The 23,686-nt window shown below is 45.4% G+C and overlaps 1 protein-coding gene across 7 annotated transcripts in view; it reads left to right on the forward strand.

Moving 5' to 3' along the window:
• The window catches only part of LOC115129295 (mitogen-activated protein kinase kinase kinase kinase 4-like), a 143,125-nt gene that overhangs the window by 44,756 nt on the left and 74,683 nt on the right, over nt 1–23,686 (forward strand). For 6 of the 7 annotated variants that reach the window (XR_010463924.1, XM_029659485.2, XM_029659486.2 and 3 more), the window contains exons 13-17: nt 74–205; nt 2,001–2,066; nt 7,831–8,031; nt 12,088–12,246; nt 19,662–19,793. Coding sequence is in view for 6 of the 7 variants with exons in the window: in XM_029659485.2 (XP_029515345.1) it covers nt 74–205; nt 2,001–2,066; nt 7,831–8,031; nt 12,088–12,246; nt 19,662–19,793 (690 nt within the window). In the remaining variant the exon portion in view is untranslated. The remainder of the gene's footprint in view (nt 1–73; nt 206–2,000; nt 2,067–7,830; nt 8,032–12,087; nt 12,247–19,661; nt 19,794–23,686) is intronic. The other variant, XM_029659489.2, reaches the window with a different exon arrangement.

Below are 23,686 nucleotides of genomic sequence, written 5' to 3' on the forward strand. Positions count from 1 at the left end.
CATTCTGTTGTGTTGAATGAAGTTGAGGTAATACCATGTTCAGTGGCCTTGTGGTGTTGTTGTTGTGTTACAGCAACAGAGGAAGCAGCTGCAGGATTCTGGGTTCCAATGGCCAGAACTACAGGAGATGCTATGGAGGGAGGAGACTGAAGCTAATGACAGAGGTCTATTGGATGAAAGGAACAAGAGAAGTGACAAGAGACGGGTGGCTGTTCAATTTTACTCCCCTCAAAAGCACAATGCTCTAAGTAGTAGACCCCCTAGCTGCTTAATTCTTATCTGCCCACATTGCTCCACGTGATTAGATGGTCTTTTGTGCCCAATACCTGAGGAGGATTCTGAATATTTTGATTCTTGTATAATAACACTGTATTGGTTTTTTCCCTGTAAGTAGTCTGCTACAAGCTGTAAGGTCCTGGAATTCAGACGGCATCGTCTTGCGCCAATATGATCTAGATTCTACAGTCTCGCTAGACATTTTAGGTCCATACATAATCTGTGTCTGAAGGCTGAACATTTGAACATGGTTGTGTCTCATAACACATGACATAACACTGTTCAGTGGGACAGGACCCACTTTGTTTAGTCGGTTACCTGCTCTGAAAGATTCCTTGTGACAAGGTCAATGCATTTTTAATCCAGGTGCAAGTTAACATTTTATACATGTTCCTCTACAAAAACTGCTTATATGCATTTGGTATGAAAGGTGTTGACATAGCACTTCCACCTGTCTCAGTTTTCAGCCCATTGGTGATTAAATCTACCAAGCTAGCATTTAAATCCACTGATGGTTGGAAACTCTATGGAAGATCACAGAAAGAAATTGCCTGTGGGACCATCCTGGAAGAAAATAATTAAATGACTCCCCTTTTTTCTGCTGTATGAACATTTCCCATGATTTGAAGTTGGAGCTAGGGTGAGCGCCATGGCGAGAAGTCAGTGACAATTACAGCATCCTATAGCCAAGGTAGAGGGAACTGTCATGTCATTCTGAGGACTTTAATTAGTCTGTTTAATTCAAACACTCGGTTAATTCATCTCTCACAGTTCGCTGGCTCTGAATGAGCCACACCTGCCTGACTGCAGAACAGAACAGTAGATGATATGGCAATAGGTGTGGGTTTATTGCAGGCATCATTGAGGTGTTCAGAGGGATCATTGAGGTGTTCAGAGTGATCATTGAGGTGTTCAGGGGGATCATTGAGGTGTTCAGGGGGATCATTGAGGTGTTCAGGGGGATCATTGCGGTGTTCAGAGGGATCATTGAGGTGTTCAGAGGGATCATTGAGGTGTGAGGTGTTTTGGAGTCTGTTCACCGCACCATGAGCTGAGCAATAGCCCCTGAATCATGATCCATGTGTCTCAAATGGTACCCTTTTCCCTGTATTCCCTATTCCCCAAGGGTCTCTGGTCAAAAGTAGTGCATTATATAGGAAATAGGGTACCATTTGGGACTTAGACTATGTGTGTAAGTTGACGGGCTCCATGCATGTGTTTCTCTTGGTGAGTGCAATGCAGAAGGCAGTTCTAATGAGTTTAGGCAGAATCCTGGAAAGTGGCCCGGCTACTAATTTATTCCAGATGGTCAGTAGGGCTGATTGCCTGGCTGTGCTGCTCTCTCTCCTCCTGTCTGCCTGTCTGTGCTGTAGCTTACATGGGCTTCTGCCTCCTCATCCTCATGAATCCTCACGTGCATCTGGAGATGCAGTGTATACCGTTTAACATGATCTGGAGAAGGTTTTTAACCCATTCTGTGTTAACCCAGGGAGGAAGAACTCCTTGCACACTTTTGATTCTGTCATGCACTCTATCAGGGCCTTTGAGAGTCATGTGGACTGATTTTCATGGTTAAATATTTAAAAGAGGAGGGTTAAGAGCCTTATGCAAGCCAGCTAGACACTGAATATTTTAGTTTTTTTTACCAGTATTCAGTCTTTGGATTTCCTAAGTCAGAAACCTCGACGTTATCAAATCTTTTTTTCTCTCTCGTTGAATGTTAGGTGGAGGATCGTGGCAGACAGTGGGTTGATGTCGGAGGAAGGCCTGCAGGTCCTGTAGCTGAACAGGTAATAATTGCTTTCTGATTTTTCTCACTCAACCTACATGGAACAGAATGCATCAAACCCTACCAGGAAATGACTTCAGTTTGTATCAAAGACATGGGTGGTTATTGAATTTAAATGTTTTGGCTTGGATGTTGTGCCTTAGTCTAAGGGACATATTATTACTGGTTCTGCATGAAACAGAATGTATTCAATGAGGAGGGAGTGGAGAAAATCGAATGGTGAAAAATTCAATGTTTAGACTATCCTGTCTGATTTCAAGTTCAAGACCTTGTCGCTATCTCAGAGTATATTATGGCTCCTGTTCCACAGCTCACAGTTAAATAATTCCTCTCATGAAATCCCACACTTAGCATTGGGAGCTAAAGGCCACATTCTCTAAAGATCTCTAAGGATGATAGATGCTAGGCTAACTGAAAACACAGTCAACCCTGTGTACTCAAGGGCAACATAAAAGACTATGCACTGTAATGTACTGTAGAAGAGAACACATAAGAAAGGCTCTGTTTGACTTTTAATCTGTAAGGAGCCTTGTGCTGAAAGGTGTCATTTGCATTAAAGGGCAAAGTTACATCTAAAGGAATTCACAGGAGGTACCCTGTTTTTGGAACGTCGGATAAACTGTTTGTTATATGGATGGAAGTGTAACTCCCTACCGTGATGCAAAGAAAAATATGTTTGAAAATCAATGAAAGGGAATGTTTAGGCGCACAACGTAGGGAGAATAAAACAATGCATTCAAGTTTGTTTGTCCCTTGAGTAAGGATTCCAGTCTCCTTGTTGGCTTGAGAAGGCCACTGCTGTGCCTAACAGCCAGAAACCTAATAGATGATTTATGTATATCCTCATCGTGATCATTAGTCTTGATCCTTATGATAGAATTCCATGGTTTGTGTTTAGCCTTTAAATAGCGTGTGGTGCTTGGAGAAAAATGCTCTCATCATGTTTGTCAACACGGGTTAAAGAGAGTTTAAATGCCTAATTACATAAAGGGCCTTTTTGTTTCTCATTTAATCTGATTAAGCAACTCAAATGAAAAATTATGTTGAACTCATCATGAATCATAGATGAAAAACATCCAAGCTTATATGGGATTACAGATGTTGAATTGATTTAACTCAACTTCACTTTCTCTCTCTTTAGTCTTCATGTCAGTGTGACCTCCTTGTATCCACTTCCAACGAGGAATATACACTGTTAAAAAAATAAAGGTTGAAGTTGGAACCAAATAAGGTTCTTCAGAGCGATGCCGTGGGGGAACCATTTTAGGTTATCTGAAGAACCTTAAATGGGATGGTTCTTTGAGGAACCATAAAAAAAAATCCATGTAGAAACCAAAAACAGAACTGTTTTGGCACTCCAGAACCAGAATTGGATAGCCCTGCTGTAGGGTGTTGAGCGTTCTTTGCATACTTCCCAGGGTACCTGTCGAGTTAATTTTAGAGTTACCAGTACTACCCATGACTGTTTCCTAGTGACATGGTTGTAGCATTCATTCATTTTTAGTCCTGTGGCCTTCACAAAGTCAGATTTTTTGTGAATATGTTATCATTAAAATTACATTTTTTAAGACAATGCAATAAATATTTCATGAGGCCTTATTTTGAGAATTTTACCCTTATACAGTAACAGGTGCAACACTAGAAATGTTACACTGCAAAATCAACACTAGTCAACACTGGTCAAGTTGCTGTGTGCTATAAAAGGCACACATCAGCAGGTTTCCATACATTTCAATAACCTTTGAGAATTCTGAAGAAGCGTAGATGCCACGTCAAGAACCCCCCACTGAGCTCAAAGGTTCTTAACTTGGCAAGAGTTTTCCAAGGAACCTTAAGAGCTGAGAAGGGAAATGTGTGTGTGTGTGTGTGTGTGCTTCTAGCGGGTGTGTGTGTGTGTGCTTTAAATGTGTGCTGATCATAATGCCTGGGAGTGCCCCTCCTGAAATAATACCTCCTCCAGTTCTGAAGTCTGGAGAGACTTAAGCCTCTCTACAGTATTCAGGGTCTGCTAGCTGCAGTAGAGAATCCTGCAGGGCCAGCGTCTGCAAGCTACAGTAGAGGGTCCTGCAGGGCCAGGGTCTGCTAGCTGCAGTAGAGGGACCGCAGGGCCAGGGTCTGCTAGCTACAGTAGAGGGTCCTGCAGGGTCAGGGCCTGCTAGCTACAGTAGAGGATCCTGCAGGGCCAGCGTCTGCAAGCTACAGTAGAGGATCCTGCAGGGTCAGGGTCTGCTAGCTACAGTAGAGAATCCTGCAGGGCCAGCGTCTGCTAGCTACAGTAGAGGATCCTGCAGGCTCAGGGTCTGCTAGCTGCAGTAGAGGGACCGCAGGGCCAGGATCTGCTAGCTACAGTAGAGGATCCTGCAGGGTCAGGGTCTGCTAGCTACAGTAGAGAATCCTGCAGGGCCAGCGTCTGCTAGCTACAGTAGAGGATCCTGCAGGGTCAGGGTCTGCTAGCTGCAGTAGAGGGACCGCAGGGCCAGGATCTGCTAGCTACAGTAGAGGATCCTGCAGGGTCAGGGTCTGCTAGCTACAGTAGAGAATCCTGCAGGGCCAGCGTCTGCTAGCTACAGTAGAGGATCCTGCAGGGTCAGGGTCTGCTAGCTGCAGTAGAGGGACCGCAGGGCCAGGATCTGCTAGCTACAGTAGAGGATCCTGCAGGGTCAGGGTCTGCTAGCTACAGTAGAGAATCCTGCAGGGCCAGCGTCTGCTAGCTACAGTAGAGGATCCTGCAGGGTCAGGGTCTGCTAGCTGCAGTAGAGGGACCGCAGGGCCAGGATCTGCTAGCTACAGTAGAGGATCCTGCAGGGCCAGGGTCTGCTAGCTACAGTAGAGGATCCTGAAGGGTCAGGGCCTGCTAGCTACAGTAGAGGATCCTGCAGGGCCAGCGTCTGCTAGCTGCAGTAGAGGGACCGCAGGACCAGGGTCTGCTAGCTGTAGTAGAGGGACCGCAGGACCAGGGTCTGCTAGCTACAGTAGAGGATCCTGCAGGGTCAGGGCCTGCTAGCTACAGTAGAGGGTCCTGCAGGGTCAGGGTCTGCTAGCTACAGTAGGGGATCCTGCAGGGTCAGGGCCTGCTAGCTACAGTAGAGGATCCTGCAGGGTCAGGGTCTGCTAGCTACAGTAGAGGATCCTGCAGGGTCAGGGTCTGCTAGCTACAGTAGAGGATCCTGCAGGGTCAGGGTCTGCTAGCTACAGTAGAGGATCCTGCAGGGCCAGGGTCTGCTAGCTACAGTAGAGGATCCTGCAGGGTCAGGGTCTGCTAGCTACAGTAGAGGATCCTGCAGGGCCAGGGTCTGCTAGCTACAGTAGAGGATCCTGCAGGGTCAGGGCCTGCTAGCTACAGTAGAGGATCCTGCAGGGTCAGGGTCTGCTAGCTACAGTAGAGGATCCTGCAGGGTCAGGGTCTGCTAGCTACAGTAGAGGATCCTGAAGGGTCTGGGTCTGCTAGCTACAGTAGAGGATCCTGCAGGGTCAGGGTCTGCTAGCTACAGTAGAGGATCCTGCAGGGTCAGGGTCTGCTAGCTACAGTAGAGGATCCTGCAGGGTCAGGGTCTGCTAGCTACAGTAGAGGATCCTGCAGGGCCAGGGTCTGCTAGCTACAGTAGAGGATCCTGCAGGGTCAGGGCCTGCTAGCTACAGTAGAGGATCCTGCAGGGCCAGCGTCTGCTAGCTACAGTAGAGAATCCTGCAGGGCCAGCATCTGCTAGCTACAGTAGAGGATCCTGCAGGGCCAGCGTCTGCTAGCTACAGTAGAGAATCCTGCAGGGCCAGTGTCTGCTAGCTACAGTAGAGAATACTGCAGGGTCAGGGCCTGCTATCTGCAGTAGAGGGACCGCAGGGCCAGGGTCTGCTAGCTACAGTAGAGGGTCCTGCAGGGTCAGGGCCTGCTAGCTACAGTAGAGGATCCTGCAGGGTCAGGGCCTGCTAGCTACAGTAGAGGATCCTGAAGGGTCAGGGTCTGCTAGCTGCAGTAGAGGATCCTGAAGGGTCTGGGTCTGCTAGCTACAGTAGAGGATCCTGCAGGGTCAGGGCCTGCTAGCTACAGTAGAGGATCCTGCAGGGTCAGGGTCTGCTAGCTACAGTAGAGGATCCTGCAGGGTCAGGGCCTGCTAGCTACAGTAGAGGATCCTGCAGGGTCAGGGCCTGCTAGCTACAGTAGAGGATCCTGCAGGGCCAGCGTCTGCTAGCTACAGTAGAGAATCCTGCAGGGCCAGTGTCTGCTAGCTACAGTAGAGAATACTGCAGGGTCAGGGCCTGCTATCTGCAGTAGAGGGACCGCAGGGCCAGGGTCTGCTAGCTACAGTAGAGGGTCCTGCAGGGTCAGGGCCTGCTAGCTACAGTAGAGGATCCTGCAGGGTCAGGGCCTGCTAGCTACAGTAGAGGATCCTGAAGGGTCAGGGTCTGCTAGCTGCAGTAGAGGATCCTGAAGGGTCTGGGTCTGCTAGCTACAGTAGAGGATCCTGCAGGGTCAGGGCCTGCTAGCTACAGTAGAGGATCCTGCAGGGTCAGGGTCTGCTAGCTACAGTAGAGGATCCTGCAGGGTCAGGGCCTGCTAGTTACAGTAGAGGATCCTGCAGGGTCAGGGCCTGCTAGCTACAGTAGAGGATCCTGCAGGGTCAGGGTCTGCTAGCTACAGTAGAGGATCCTGCAGGGTCAGGGCCTGCTAGCTACAGTAGAGGATCCTGCAGGGTCAGGGTCTGCTAGCTACAGTAGAGGATCCTGCAGGGTCAGGGCCTGCTAGCTACAGTAGAGGATCCTGCAGGGCCAGGGTCTGCTAGCTACAGTACAGGACCCTGCAGGGCCAGGGTCTGCTAGCTACAGTACAGGATCCTGCAGGGTCTGCTAGCTACAGTATAGTCTCCTGTAGGGTCTGCTAGTTACAGTAGAGTCTCCTGCAGGGTCTGCTAGCTACAGTAGAGTCTCCTGCAGGGCCAGGGCCTGCTAGCTACAATGGAGTCCCCTACAGGACCAGGGTCTGCTAGATACAGTAGAGTTTCCTGAAGGGTCTGCTAGTTACAGTAGAGGCTCCTGCATGGCCAGGGTCTGCTAGATACAGTAGAGTTTCCTGAAGGGTCTGCTAGTTACAGTAGAGGCTCCTGCAGGGCCAGGGTCTGCTAGATACAGTAGAGTTTCCTGCAGGGCCAGGGTCTGCTAGATACAGTAGAGTCTCCTGCAGGGCCAGGGCCTTCTAGATACAGTAGAGTCTCCTGCAGGGCCAGGGCCTTCTAGATACAGTAGAGTCTCCTGCAGGGCCAGGGCCTTCTAGATACAGTAGAGTCTCCTGCAGGGCCAGGGCCTTCTAGATACAGTAGAGTCTCCTGCAGGGCCAGGGTCTGCTAGATACAGTAGAGTCTCCTGCAGGGTCTGCTAGCTACAGTAGAGTCTCCTGCAGGGCCAGGGCCTGCTAGATACAGTAGAGTCTCCTGCAGGGCCAGGGTCTGCTAGATACAGTAGTCTCCTGCAGAGCCAGGGCCTGCTAGATACAGTAGAGTCTCCTGCAGGGCCAGGGCCTGCTAGATACAGTAGGGTTTCCTGCAGGGCCAGAGTCTGCTAGCTACAGAGAGTCTCCCGATGGGTCTGTTAGCTACAGTAGAGGCTCCCGCAGGGGCTGCTAGCTACAGTAGATGCTCCATTGAAAGCAGCCGTTTCCAGGCTGTAGCGTTGGCCACATGGCTCTGTTATCTATCTGTTTGGGGGCAGGACTGCAGGCCCGGGATGAGGCTTCAGAACGTCAGTGTCCTGTGTTTGTCTCTGTCGTTGTGTAGAGGAGGACCGAGCCTCCACCTCCACAGCCTCATCCTCAGCAGCAGCCCCAGCAGCAGCAGGGTAAAAAGTTCCACCGCACGCTGCCCAAAGACCAGACGCAGCTGCTTTCACTTCAGCACGACCACAGGCACAAAAAGAGGGAGCCCCACAAGGCTGCTAGCGCCACGCATAACTGCCCCTCAAATAGCCAGCTCAAAGTGGTAAAGTCCCCTGACCCTCTCCTTTGTCCCACTCCCCCTGTCTCCCTCAGCCGCCCCTCCCCGCTACCTCTCTGTCTGTCCCACCACCCTTTCTATCTCTCTGTCTGTCCCACTTCCCTGTCTGTCTCTCTGTCTGTCCCACTGCCCTTTCTATCTCTATGTCTGTCCCACTGCACCTGTCTGTCTCTGTCTGTCCCACTGCCCTCTTCTGTCTCTTTGTCTGTCCCACTTCCCTGTCTGTCTCTCTGCCTGTCCCACGGCCCTGTCTGTCTCTTTGTCTGTATCTTTGTTTGTCTAACTGCCTCTGTCTGTCTCTCTGTCTGTCCCACTGCCCTGTCTGTCTCTCTGTCTGACCCACTGCCATGTCTGTCTCTGTCTGTCCCACCTTCCTATTTGTCTCTCTGTCTGTCCCACTAACCCTGTCTATCTCTATTTCTGTCCCACTGCCCCTGTCTGTCTCCCTGTCTGTCCTACTGCCCCTGTATGTCTCTGTCTGTCCCACTTCCCTGTCTGACCCACTGCCCCTGTCTGTGTCTATGTCTGTCCCAATGCCCTGTCTGTCTCTCTGTCTGGACCCACTTCCCTGTTTGTCTCTCTGTCTGTCTCACTGCCCTCTGTTTCTATGTCTGTCCCACTGCCGTGTCTGTCTCTCTGTCTGTCCCACTGCCATGTCTGTGTCTATGTCTGTCCCACTGCCCTGTCTGACCCACTGCCCCTGTCTGTGTCTATGTCTGTCCCACTGCCGTGTCTGTCTCTCTGTCTGTCCCACTGCCCTTTCTATCTCTATGTCTGTCCCACTGCACCTGTCTGTCTCTGTCTGTCCCACTGCCCTCTTCTGTCTCTTTGTCTGTCCCACTTCCCTGTCTGTCTCTCTGCCTGTCCCACGGCCCTGTCTGTCTCTTTGTCTGTATCTTTGTTTGTCTAACTGCCTCTGTCTGTCTCTCTGTCTGTCCCACTGCCCTGTCTGTCTCTCTGTCTGACCCACTGCCATGTCTGTCTCTGTCTGTCCCACCTTCCTATTTGTCTCTCTGTCTGTCCCACTAACCCTGTCTATCTCTATTTCTGTCCCACTGCCCCTGTCTGTCTCCCTGTCTGTCCTACTGCCCCTGTATGTCTCTGTCTGTCCCACTTCCCTGTCTGACCCACTGCCCCTGTCTGTGTCTATGTCTGTCCCAATGCCCTGTCTGTCTCTCTGTCTGGACCCACTTCCCTGTTTGTCTCTCTGTCTGTCTCACTGCCCTCTGTTTCTATGTCTGTCCCACTGCCGTGTCTGTCTCTCTGTCTGTCCCACTGCCATGTCTGTGTCTATGTCTGTCCCACTGCCCTGTCTGACCCACTGCCCCTGTCTGTGTCTATGTCTGTCCCACTGCCGTGTCTGTCTCTCTGTCTGTCCCACTGCCCTGTCTGTCTCTCTGTCTGTCCCACTGCCGTGTCTGTCTCTCTGTCTGTCCCACTGCCATGTCTGTGTCTATGTCTGTCCCACTGCCCTGTCTGTCCCACTGCCCTGTCTGTCTCTCTGTCTGGACCCACTTCCCTGTCTGTCTCTCTGTCTGTCCAGCGTTGTGTTTGTTTTAGTGGTCATTCATGTCTGTGTCTCCGTTTTGGGTTATTAGTGATATTTGATATTCCAGTATGCTGTAATACTGTCTGACTCCAGTGTTCAGGTGTCAGGTTCTGACTGCTCTTCCATGTTGCTCAGATGGAGATGGACAGGGTGAAGGTTTCTGACAGCTCTTCCATGTTGCTCAGATGGAGATGGACAGGGTGAAGGTTTCTGACAGCTCTTCGTGTTGCTCAGATGGAGATGGACAGGGTGAAGGTTTCTGACTGCTCTTCCATGTTGCTCAGATGGAGATGGACAGGGTGAAGGTTTCTGACTGCTCTTCCGTGTTGCTCAGATGGAGATGGACAGGGTGAAGGTTTCTGACAGCTCTTCCATGTTGCTCAGATGGAGATGGACAGGGTGAAGGTTTCTGACTGCTCTTCCGTGTTGCTCAGATGGAGATGGACAGGGTGAAGGTTTCTGACTGTTCTTCCATGTTGCTCAGATGGAGATGGACAGGGTGAAGGTTTCTGACTGCTCTATCATGTTTCTCAGATAGAGATGGACAGGGTGAAGGTTTCTGACTGCTCTTCCATGTTGCTCAGATGGAGATGGACAGGGTGAAGGTTTCTGACAGCCCTTGCATGTTGCTCAGATGGAGATGGACAGGGTGGTGAAGGTTTCTGACTGCTCTTCCATGTTGCTCAGATGGAGATGGACAGGGTGAAGGTTTCTAACTGCTCTTCCATGTTCCTCAGATGGAGATGGACAGGGTGAAGGTTTCTGACAGCTCTTCCATGTTGCTCAGATGGAGATGGACAGGGTAAAGGTTTCTGACAGCTCTTCCATGTTGCTCAGATGGAGATGGACAGGGTAAAGGTTTCTGACTGCTCTTCCATGTTGCTCAGATGGAGATGGACAGGGTGTACATTTCTGACAACTCTTCCATGTTGCTCTAATGGAAATGGACAGGGTGAAGGTTTCTGACTGCTCTTCCATGTTGCTCAGATGGAGATGGACAGGGTGAAGGTTTCTGACAGCTCTTCCATGTTGCTCAGATGGAGATGGACAGGGTGAAGGTTTCTGACTGCTCTTCCATGTTGCTCAGATGGAGATGGACAGGGTGAAGGTTTCTGACAGCCCTTGCATGTTGCTCAGATGGAGATGGACAGGGTGGTGAAGGTTTCTGACTGCTCTTCCATGTTGCTCAGATGGAGATGGACAGGGTGAAGGTTTCTGACTGCTCTTCCGTGTTGCTCAGATGGAGATGGACAGGGTGAAGGTTTCTGACTGATCTTCCATGTTGCTCAGATGGAGATGGACAGGGTGAAGGTTTCTGACAGCTCTTCCATGTTGCTCAGATGGAGATGGACAGGGTAAAGGTTTCTGACTGCTCTTCCATGTTGCTCAGATGGAGATGGACAGGGTGTACATTTCTGACAGCTCTTCCATGTTGCTGTAATGGAAATAGACAGGGTGAAGGTTTCTGACTGATCTTCCATGTTGCTCAGATGGAGATGGACAGGGTGAAGGTTTCTGACAGCTCTTCCATGTTGCTCAGATGGAGATGGACAGGGTGAAGGTTTCTGACTTCTCTTCCATGTTGCTCAGATGGAGATGGACAGGGTGAAGGTTTCTGACTGCTCTTCCGTGTTGCTCAGATGGAGATGGACAGGGTGAAGGTTTCTGACCGTCCTTGCATGTTGCTCAGATGGAGATGGACATGGTGAAGGTTTCTGACAGCTCTTCCATGTTGCTCAGATGGAGATGGACAGGGTGAAGGTTTCTGATAGCTCTTCCATATTGCTCAGATGGAGATGGACAGGGTGAAGGTTTCTGACTGTTCTTCATGTTGCTCAGATGGAGATGGACAGGGTGAAGGTTTCTGACTGCTCTATCATGTTTCTCAGATAGAGATGGACAGGGTGAAGGTTTCTGACTGCTCTTCCATGTTGCTCAGATGGAGATGGACAGGGTGAAGGTTTCTGACAGCCCTTGCATGTTGCTCAGATGGAGATGGACAGGGTGGTGAAGGTTTCTGACTGCTCTTCCATGTTGCTCAGATGGAGATGGACAGGGTGAAGGTTTCTGACTGCTCTTCCATGTTGCTCAGATGGAGATGGACAGGGTGAAGGTTTCTGACAGCTCTTCCATGTTGCTCAGATGGAGATGGACAGGGTGAAGGTTTCTGACTGCTCTATCATGTTTCTCAGATAGAGATGGACAGGGTGAAGGTTTCTGACTGCTCTTCCATGTTGCTCAGATGGAAATGGACAGGGTGAAGGTTTCTGACTGCTCTTCCATGTTGCTCAGATGGAGATGGACAGGGTGAAGGTTTCTGACTGCTCTATCATGTTTCTCAGATAGAGATGGACAGGGTGAAGGTTTCTGACTGCTCTATCATGTTTCTCAGATAGAGATGGACAGGGTGAAGGTTTCTGACTGCTCTTCCATGTTGCTCAGATGGAAATGGACAGGGTGAAGGTTTCTGACTGCTCTTCCATGTTGCTCAGATGGAGATGGACAGGGTGAAGGTTTCTGACAGCTGTCAGGCCAACCTGAACAGAGTGCTGACTGGGATGCCCCTCCCCCTGCGTGTCCATACCAGACTGAGCTCTGGGAGCAGCTCCAGCCCCTGTACCCCTGCCACGCAGAGGGCTGCCATACAACAGGTAACGTAGCCCCGCCCCCCTGCCGAAACCAGCGTACCTTAACTCCACCAATCAATAAAATCAATCAATATATTTTTTTGCACCCGTTTGGAAAATCATTATGTAGCTACAGTAGGCATATACTAAATGTACTTACAGTGTACATTACATTGATTTAGGGCTTCCACAACCATACATACTTAACATTAACACAGTAACAAACATATTCAAAGTAAAGGGTTAGCACACAATTCCGGGAATAGGCATTGCCTCTCTTTATCAGTCACTGTGAATTTAAGATGACAATTTTCTGTAAATGTCATTCTGTTTCTGTTTATTATGAAGTTACAAGACCTCTTGCAAGACCCTATTGAACAATCAAATGTGTGTCATGGCTTTCAAAATATATTTTGATCATTGCAACATATTTTGTACTCTCCTACAGTTTGTGTAGATGTAGGATCTTCATTTGACCTATATTGTCACAGCTAAAATAATCCTGCAGTAACAGGATTTGAACGTTCAGTTCAGCTGGCAAAAAGTATGCTACATGAAAAGTGCAATACTGTTAAAAGTGGTATGCAGAAATCACTCCACATTTTCCTGGTTGCTAAAACTATAATAGTTTGGCTAATTTTAGTTTATGTGTCAAAATAAGCTAGTATAGTACAGAGAATCAAGCTAGTATAGTACAGAGAATCATTGTACCATCTAAACCGCTGTGAAATATACACATGGCCAAAGGTATGTGGACACCCCTTCAAATTAGTGGATTTGGCTATTTCAGCCACACCCGTTGCTGACTGGTGTATTTAATTGAGCACATAGCCATGCGATCTCCATAGACAAACATTGACAGTAGTAGAATGGCCCGTACTGAAGAGCTCAGTGACATTGTAATACATTGTAATAATCCACCTTTCCAACAAGTCAGTGTGTCAAATTTCTGCCCTGCTAGAGCTGCCCCGGTCAACTGTAAGTGCGGTTATTTTGAAGTGGAAATGTCTGGGAGCAACAATGGCTCAGCCGTGAAGTGGTAGGCCACACAATCACACAGAACGGGACCTCTGAGTACTGAAGCACATAGCGCGTAAAAATCATCTGTCCTCGGTTGCAAAACTCACTACAGAGTTTCCAAACTGCCCCTGGAAGCAACATCAGCACAAGAACTGTTCGTTGGGAGCTTCATGAAATGGGTTTCTATGGCCGAGCAGCCACACACAAGCCTAAGATCACCATGCGCAATGCCAAGCGTCGGCTGAAGTGGTGTAAAGCTCGCCGCCATTGGATTCTGGAGCAGTGGAAACGCATTCTCTGGAGTCATTTTTTAAAACTTTTGAAGTGAAGAATCTCAATTACGGTTTTGATATTATTATTTGTTTTGGTTCTGTACAGTTGTAAAGTGTAAAGTTGTAAAGTGTCTGGCCCCCTCACTCCAAAACGGAACCGTCTCTCCCTGGTACGGCATAGAACAGAACCATTAGCTCATGTTAACTGGAATGCTCTTTAGGTTTTATCACCCCAAAGACATCGTAAATCTCCTCTGTCCATGTTATCTCATAGAGGCCCATCCTCAGTGGAACATCAGTGGAATACACACACAATACTCTATTCTGTCAAATGTAACAACTATTATAATGTAATACAAGCATTATAACATAATCTTACAAGCATTATAACATCATGCAATTTTCTACGACATCTCCCCCATTTTGAGAATATTCTCAACTTAAAAGAAAATGACAAGATTTAAGAGAACATTCATTTACATAGAAAATCCATATATTCTACATAAACCAAAAATCACAAACAATAACTCATTGCATGGGGTTCCTGCACATGACCAGCTTCATTCCAAGAAACTCAGCACGGTCTCTTATTTCAATCCTCAACACATTTCCTAAGCACTCTTGCAATTTGTCTGGGAAGGTTAGGATCCACAGTCACCTGCACGAACCCACGAAGATTAAACTAAAAATACATACAGTTTATGAGATTCAAAGCTATATTTTCCATAGACAGTGAAAAGCACATGTTTAATGCATAATGCAGGGCATGCAACAATGGAGTTGAATAAAATCATCTTTAGTTATCTATCACACTCCAATAGATCGGCATAGTATGTAGGAAATGACTATTTCCATTCCAGAAACGAAATTAGCATATCCTGTTGTACAAATCCAGGTAATGACTCGTAGTTCAAATAAAATGTATCCCCTTGGTGCCTAATGAACATGACCCAAGATAAGCATCGTGATTGTACTATTTAATATGCAATGCCTATAGATCAAATAGATTAGGATCAATTTCACTCCAAATCAGAGTTCACCCTCTCCATTCACCATGGCATGCTTATAATAGCGTCAACATCTTTAGTTCATAATAACAATCAAAACAATTCTTTAGTTTTAAAAATCATTCATTTTCCAAATAAATCGCAATTAGAACCCAGTTAATTATCCAACCAAAATGTAGAATGACATTGCTCAGTGATTCAAATTGGTCTTATCACTCAAAGTAAAAAACTCAATTTAACACACATCGACATTGGCAGAATGTACATTTATATTAACATCCACTATAATTATCCCATAATTCTACTATTAACTTTTTTATCACGATTATAATACAGATAGGTATCTCAATGCATTCTTAATCTAAATGACTATAATTTTACGTGGTGTAGACCTCTACAATCAACCTGATACCACAAAAGTGTAAAACAATTTTGGGCACAGTTGACCCCTTCTCTCAGGCACTGATTCTTCTTCGTTCTTCTTTAGATAGTTTTACAGTTCAAAGTGGATGGCCCATGATAATGTCCCAATTTCAATGTCTCACCTTTACCACCCATTATGTCTTGTCCATTCGTCAACCAGTATACCAGCAACATAAGAGAAGTTTAGAACAGATTTCTCTCCATGCTCACTCCACGTGGACTCCTCTCACACTCCTGAGAGAAACATGAAAGAAAAGCTGTTGATAGCTTAGATCGGATACTGTACACCGATTTCTGCCTCCGTTCCCTTCTCTTGGTAGAAGTGGTTCAAACAGGGCCTTATTCAACGCCTTTGTCACTCTTCTTCAGCCAGTTAGAGGGGGTTTTGAGGTACACACACAGTTCGGTCCAATTATCTCTTCCATGCATTAAGATACTGTCTCATGTCACTTTTCATGATAACCTCAAAAGAACAGATCAGAACAACAGTTTAGTTCAGTTCATTAACTACATGATAAATTATTACTTTTACCAATTATTCTTAATACAAATGTCTAAACATATTTCAAAGAGAATAACAACATATTCTATTGAAACTATTCTTTCAAATTGGCTTATACTCCCCATCACACTGTCAACATTGTAGAGCCAAAGGATCAGGAAGTTAGACCTATAACCCATCGGGAATAGAACAGAACAAACAACACGACAATAAACTCCGTCACATCAATCAAGGTGTGTAAACTTCAATCCAAAACCTCAAAGAACTGAATCCTCCCCCATTTTAACACATATCTCTCCATGAGAATAATGTATAAAACAACACTACTACTGGTACAAAATATTATTTTTTTCAATCAAATAACCTCATCAAATTAAAAGCACTACTCTAAAAAACTCCACAAAGAAAAATGATTTTACCCATATGGTCATAGGAAAATAGACCCTTCAAAGAAGGGTTTCTTACTATATTAGACACATTTTTTTTTAAATAGTCAAACATTTCCTACATGTTGTATCCCAGGTTCCCAGAACATTCCTTTATCAAAATAATTCACGTGTTTAATTAAAACTCAGAAAATTAAAACTCAGAAAAATTCCATGTGCGTGTGTGCCCCTTTAAGATACATTGGCACTAAAACAAATGGAAAACTCACTAAACTCAAATAAAATTTCAAAACAAATCAAACATAGTATTTTAAAAACACCAACAAATAGTCATAACAAATGTGTTGTGTGTGTGTGTATTTGCAAACCTTAAGGTAAAAAAAAACCAAAATCTTCCAGGCCCTTTTCAATTTGGTAGTTTATGGCCTCAATCTCACTCACTCTCCCCAATATTGTACTCTCAGGAAACATTTCAAAAAGAGACAATGACACCCCCATTTTCCCAGAAAAAAACACAAAACCCTTTGTTAGCATTCATTATTCTACACCAATTCAGAAACCCAAAAGTTAACTATAGACAAAACCTAATAATAATGATAATTCCACTGTACCTCAAATCATTAATCGTAAATTTTAACCTACATCAATGTATATGTATGCTTAATTGAACATACGCTACCCTTAGATACAATTATCCTGATATCATTACTATCTAAATGTAATTATTTTTTCCTCTGTCGCAAATGTAGTACATTTCTCAGCGTAAGGAATCAGTGATATTTAATCCCAGGCATTTAATAAAATGTTGTTTGGGAAATGTTGTTTTCCGATGGCTCCTTTAACATACATACTTTAGGTTACTTCCCTCCGTCCCGGAAGAAAGAATCCTACTCAAACACATCAGATAATACAATGTTTAATTGAGTCAAATCAACACCTAAAATAAACAATAGACAGTAAACAATAAACAAACCCATAACCCCTTTCCAGCAATCTAATCATTTCAACCTGTTGATATGTTTAGTAAAAACTATCATGACTTTTAACAAATCTAAAATCTTTCAAAAGTTGGTGCTGTCTCATCAGCGTAAAAATCAAAACTAACTTTTTCCACTCATATCTACAATGTTTGCATTCCCCAAAGATCAATACTGTTCAGCTCATACATTAATGATCTTCCTTCTGTCTGTACAGGGTCTGAAGTTCCAATGTATGCAGATGATACAGTGATAAATTCATGCAAATAACAAACAACAAGCTACACAAGAACTCCCTACTGTAATGGTTCAGATGACAAAGTTGCTCAGAGACTCATGTTTGCATCTCAATAAAAAAAACAGTCTGCATGTTCCTCACAAAGAGAACAACTGATGCCCCTGAGACAGATGTCTATCAGGGGAAAAGCTCCAGGTGGTATCTGATTTTAAGTACCACGGCATCATACTTGATTCCAACCTCTCTTTTAAAAAGCAAATGTAAAAAGGTAACTCAAATAACCAAATTCAACCTAGCTGATTTCCAAAACATATGAAATTGTTTTGACTACAGAGGTAACAAAACTATACTTCAAATCTATGATACTCCCTCACTTAACATACTAGTTTGGCCCAAGCTTGCTGTTCAACATTAAAACCCATTCAGTCTGTCTGCAAACAGGCTCTCAAAGTACTTGATAGGAAACCCAATAGCTATAGAAAGCATAAGCTCCTGAGTTTGAAAAAATCTTATGCAATACACTGACGCCTATCTTGGATTCAAAATTCTAAATGTCCAGGCTCCCCTCCACTCAGTACTTTTGCTAAGCAGAAAACCCAAACCTTATGGCAGCAGATCCACAAGATCCGCCATGAGAGGTGACTGTATAGTTCCCTTAAGGAAAAGCACCTTTAGTCGATTTGCTTTCAGTGTGAGAGCTTCCCATGTCTGGAACACCCTGCCATTAGACACACACAACTGTGATTAATATGCACTGTCCCTGTAAAAATACAAATGAACTCAAACTGCAATCCACTTTAATGACCTGAAATTGTTCCACGTAATGGAAATAAATTACACTGTTAGAATACATGAACTTCCTGCTCAAATTCACTGGTGTTACCTAAACAATCAAACCAAGAATCAATAATCATCCAAATCAAATCAAATGTATTTATATAGCCCTTCTTACATCAGCTGATATATCAAAGTGCTGTACAGAAACCCAGCCTAAAACCCCAAACAGCAAGCAATGCAGGTGTAGAAGCACGGGGGCTAGAAAAAACTCCCTAGAAAGGCCAAAACATAGGAAGAAACCTAGAGAGGAACCAGGCTATGAGGGGTGGCCAGTCCTCTTCTGGCTGTGCCTGGTGGAGATTATAACAGAACATGGCCAAGATGTTCAAATGTTCAAAAATGACCAGCATGGTCAAATAATAATAATCACAGTAGTTGTCGAGGGTGCAGCAAGTCAGCACCTCAGGAGTAAATGTCAGTTGGCTTTTCATAGCCGCAGGCAGAACAGTTGAAACTGGAGCAGCAGCACGGCCAGGTGGACTGGGGACAGCAAGGAGTCATCATGCCAGCTAGTCCTGAGGCATTGTCCTAGGGCTCAGGTCCTCCGAGAGAGAGAGAGAGAGAAAGAAAGAGAGAATTAGAGAGAGCATACTTCAATTCACACAGGACACCGAATAAGACAGGAGAAGTACTCCACATATAACAGACTGACCCTAGCCCCCTGACACATAAACTACTGCAGCATAAATACTGGAGACTGAGACCTGAGGGGTCAGGAGACACTGTGGCCCCAATCGATGATACCCCCGGACAGGGCCAAACAGGCCGGATATAACCCCACCCACTTTGCCAAAGCACAGCCCCCACACCACTAGAGGGATATCTTCAACCACCAACTTACCATCCTGAGACAAGGCCGAGTATAGCCCACAAAGATCTCCGCCACGGCACAACCCAGGGGAGGGGTGGGGGGGGGGGGGGGGGGCGCCAACCCAGACAGGAAGATCACGTCAGTGACTCAACCCACTCAAGTGACGCACCCCTCCTAGGGATGGCATGGAAGAGCACCATTAAGCCAATGACTTAGCCCCTGTAATAGGGTTAGAGGCAGAGAATCCCAGTGGAGAGAGAGGAACCGGCCAGGCAGAGACAGCAAGGGCGGTTCGTTGCTCCAGAGCCTTTCCGTTCACCTTCACACTCCTGGGCTAGACTACACTCAATCATATGACCAACTGAAGAGATGAGTCTTCAGTAACTACTCTGTGAAGTGCGCATGTGCTATAATTCAATTCGCCTTTGCAATCCTTCTAAATTGAATTTTTTCTAAACTGGCAAAGGCTAAAGTCTACAAAACGCATTCCACTCTGTTTGTTACAGATTCTAGTTTTGGAAACAGTAAACTGTATGGAGATCAAATGTTTCATCGATGAGAAAATCCATCTCACTCCATCTTCTCCCACTGCCCCACTGGGCTTCCTTTCCTCACCATATTTGGTAGTGAATGGAAACACCAACTGAATGCTTCACATTTATACATCTGGTTAAATACCTGACTCATTGTTCTATCTGTGCAACAACTACTGCTACTACTTCCTCATTCATATTCCCCATCTTGTCTCTAGTACCTACAGTACTCAGAGGCTCTCTCCCAGATAGTACCTTATTACCTTTATATTCAACTTTTAACCAGGGCCCATATGATTGCATGTAATGCACTATGCAGGGAATACAGTGGCACTTGGGAGGCGACCAATGTGTCACTAAATAAAGTAATCTAACCCAGAGCTGTATGTATCCAAAAATAAATGGCCTGAACTAAACTAAGTCTCCATTTCAGAATGCCAATCTTGGCTCCAGTCGAGACACCCTTCACAGCAGCTCTATGTCTGACATGGCCACCACTCCCATGTCTCCTACGTTTGATGATGTCTTCTGGGACTTCCCAAGGTCTGTGGAGCACCCACCAAAGGTTGGTCAGACTTAATCAATCTCACGTCAGGTGTAACTAAAGGTTATTGTCTGTCTGTCTTGTTTGTCTTCCGGTTGTGTGCATGTACAACACTATATCTGTGAGGTATATGGTCTGTCTGTCTGTCTGTCTGTCTGTCTGTCTGTCTGTCCTCCGGTTGTGTGCATGTACAACACTATATCTGTGAGATATATGGTCTGTCTGTCTGTCTTCCGGTTGTGTGCATGTACAACACTATATCTGTGAGGTATATGGTCTGTCTGTCTGTCTGTCTGTCTGTCTGTCTGTCTGTCTGTCTGTCTGTCTGTCTGTCTGTCTGTCTGTCTGTCTGTCTGTCTGTCTGTCTGTCTGTCTGTCTGTATACAGTACCATACAGTGTTCTGTATGTGTGGTGTGTATTTGGATCTGAGTGGTGTGTGTCTGTATTTGTGTGGTGTGTGTGTGTGTGTGTGCGTGTGTGCGTGCGTGCGTGTTATTGATGCGCGGGTCAGCTGTTTGTTCACCTGCACTCAGTGTTGTGTATTCATGGATGCCAAGGCAAGCTAGGCTTCCCCAAATATTATAAAATAATGTATCTTTCGTCTCTCTCTGTGTTTTCATAATTTTCTGTCAGTTCGCAAGTGATTGAATCTCACCAGAGAAATCATTGGAGCGAGGGAAACAGCTCCCCTCTGTCTCAGTATTTGTAGTCCATGTATCTGATGGTGTTAGGACCAAAAAAGTATAACATGTTGCTGCCGTAGCATTTGATTGATGCCAGCAAGCATTTGGCCTACTTTGATTTTAAAAAATACATAAAAGAATTAGCCCATCAGCGTTGAGCTGAGCTGAGCTCAACTGTAGGTTGTTCAGGTGCATCAAAACGTTCCCCAAGAGAGGCAAGTTTGGATTTTGCTTCACACCATGTTCTGCAGTAGCTAGCTTGCTAAATTGGCTCTTTCCTAAGCAGTGGATGGAGATGGTGATTTGGACATGTGGTTTTGATTTAATTCTCTGTACAGACCAATGATTATAACAGCAATTCTGATCTAACCATAAATTAATATGTTGTGCCCCTGGCCTGAAACGATTGATGTTCAATGTAGCCTAGATGTAGCCTAGTACATTCACATTAACTAGCTAGCTAACTTAGCTGGTTCGTTGTTGCTCATGTGAGGAAGTTAGGCTAGCAAGCAAGCATAGGTAGCCTACGACAACAAAACTAAAAGTGTACTGTATGACAAAGCCATAGACTGTTCTTGCCAACATGAAAGAGAGGAGGATGGCATTGGCATTCAACTAGTTTACAAGTAGGGTGAGTCAACGTTTTTAGTTTTACTTGCACACACACACACACACACACACACACACACACACACACACACACAAATCAGTCCCATGGACAGCCACATTACATTTCGCAAACAGTGATTGCAGTAAATAGTTTTTGGTGTCTTTAAATTTGTTTTCGGTGTATTAAACTGAGCATATATAGCCTTTTTGATTTGAGAATGTTTAAATGATGCTGGAATAGCGGAGACAGGGCTCCTGTTGTCTTTGTTCTGACTTGCGGTAACTCCATGGGTCGTTCAGTAGTTGTTTAGTAAACTGTTGAAAACATTAACTTGCTTGACCATACTGCAGGTCATAACTATTTGTACATGCAATATTTTTTTTGTGGACTTCAATGGACAGATCTCCGGTTTTGTGATGAAACAAATGTATGTGTTGTTGAATTTATTCTGCCACTGTGTGACTTTTGTCTTTTTGTTGTCCGGCCTTATTGTATATCACGATGGCGTATGAACAAGTGGTTATAGAGCAAACAACGCAATTATCATAACATACTGAATGACGGTTGTAATATGGCTGTTTTACTGGCTTGGCTTGGCTTCCTTAGTGATTTTACTCACGCACCACTACTTCTCTCACCCAGTGTTGCCATGTCCTCGGTTTCCCTGCAAAATTGGGCTACGATGTATCTGGTGAAAATGTATTGGTCGATGGTGGTAGGTTTTGGGCTAATCTGCACCGCTGCCGCCATGCCATTTCTCATAAAAATATATATTTGACTGTGACCTGCTGCTGACTGTCAGGCAGTGATTGGCTGAGTTACGTGAGCGAGAGGAGCGAGAGCAGCAGGTGCACACGTTGTGACAACTTATTACCAGTTGTAGGTAGGCTATTTATTTTGTCATCATGGAGACACCTATTTCCAAACCTTTTTCCTTAAAACATATTAATACACTAGAACTGATACAAATCAAGAAATAATGCAGACAATGCACTGGAAAACGACTTTGGACGCACTAGAGCGCAATACATAAATCTGCTCGGAGGTGGTTTAACCTGCGTTCTATTGTTGACTGCTTAAAGGAAACGGTATCAAGCACCCTGCTTGCTCAGTTTATGTTTATGCATGCTCAGTTCTTGGGTCTCTGGGGCTGCCCGGGTGGAAATGGTAAATGGAAGTTATGGAACTCCCTCACGTGATTCTTTTTATGAGGGAAAGTCCTCAATGAAACTGACATTAGGCTACATGTGGAGAATTATACATTTGCCTCTGTTGGCCATCAAGTAGCCTATTAATGTATATGCCATTGTAGGCTACCATTTGATAGAATCAATATGTGTAAATGACGATATCACTGGGGTCATAGCAAATCAATTTATGCCACAATTAACACTTGCTGTTGTTGACAAGAATATTCAGTTCCTATACATATTATTAATCTGTAACAAAATATACATTTTTAATGTTATAATTACGTTGCTAACCAGTTTATAATAGCAAATCAAATTTGATTTTGAAATGTTTGTGCTTCTAGTTCCGACAGTGCAGTAATATCTAACAAGGCCTGCTCGCCTCCCTACCACTGAGGAAGTACAGTTCCCGCTCAGCCCAGTCAAAACTGTTCGCTGCTCTGGCCCCCCAATGGTGGAACAAACTCCCTCACGACGCCAGGACAGCGGAGTCAATCACCACCTTCCGGAGACACCTGAAACCCCACCTCTTTAAGGAATACGTAGGATAGGATAAAGTAATCCCTCTCACCCCCCCCCCCCCCCCTTAAAAGATTTAGATGCACTACTGTTCCACTGGATGTCATAAGGTGAATGCACCAATTTGTAAGTCGCTCTGGATAAGAGCGTCTGCTAAATGACTTAAATGTAAATGTAAGTAATCTAACAATTCCCCAACAACTACCTAATACACACAAATCTAAAGGGGTGAATGAGAATATGTACATATAAGTATATGGATGAGCGATGGCGGAGCGGCATAGGCAAGGTGCAATAGATGGTATAAAATACAGTACACACATGTGATATGAGCAATGTAAGATATGTAAACATGATTAAAGTGGCATTATTTAGAGTGCATTGTATAAAGTAACTGGTGATCCATTTATTAAAGTGTCCAGTGATTGAGTCTCAATTTAGGCAGCAGCCTCTCTGAGTTAGTGATGGCTGTTTAGCAGTCTGATGGCCTTGAGATAGAAGCTGTTTTTCAATCTCTCGGTCCCAGCTTTGATGCACCTGTACTGACCCCGCCTTCTGAAAGGTAGCAATGTGAACAGGCAGTGGCTCGGGTGGTTGTTGTCCTTGATGATCTTTTTGGCCTTCCTATGACATCGAGTGCTGTAGGTGTCATGGAGGGCAGGTAGTTTGCACCCGGTGATGCATTGTGCAGACCACACCACCCCTTGGAGAGCCTTGCGGTTGGGGGCAGTGCAGTTGCCGTACCAAAGCTGTGATACAGCCCGATAGGATGCTCTTGATTGTGCATCTGTAAAAGTTGTATCCAAGCAGTTCGCATTGTGTAGTGCTTAAGAACAACCCTGTGGTATATTGGCCATATACCATACCCCTTGTGCCTTATTGCTTTATCATAGCAGTCAAATGAGTTCAAT

This window comes from Oncorhynchus nerka, linkage group LG5 (assembly GCF_034236695.1).
Source record: "Oncorhynchus nerka isolate Pitt River linkage group LG5, Oner_Uvic_2.0, whole genome shotgun sequence".
In the NCBI taxonomy this organism is placed as follows: domain Eukaryota; kingdom Metazoa; phylum Chordata; class Actinopteri; order Salmoniformes; family Salmonidae; genus Oncorhynchus; species Oncorhynchus nerka.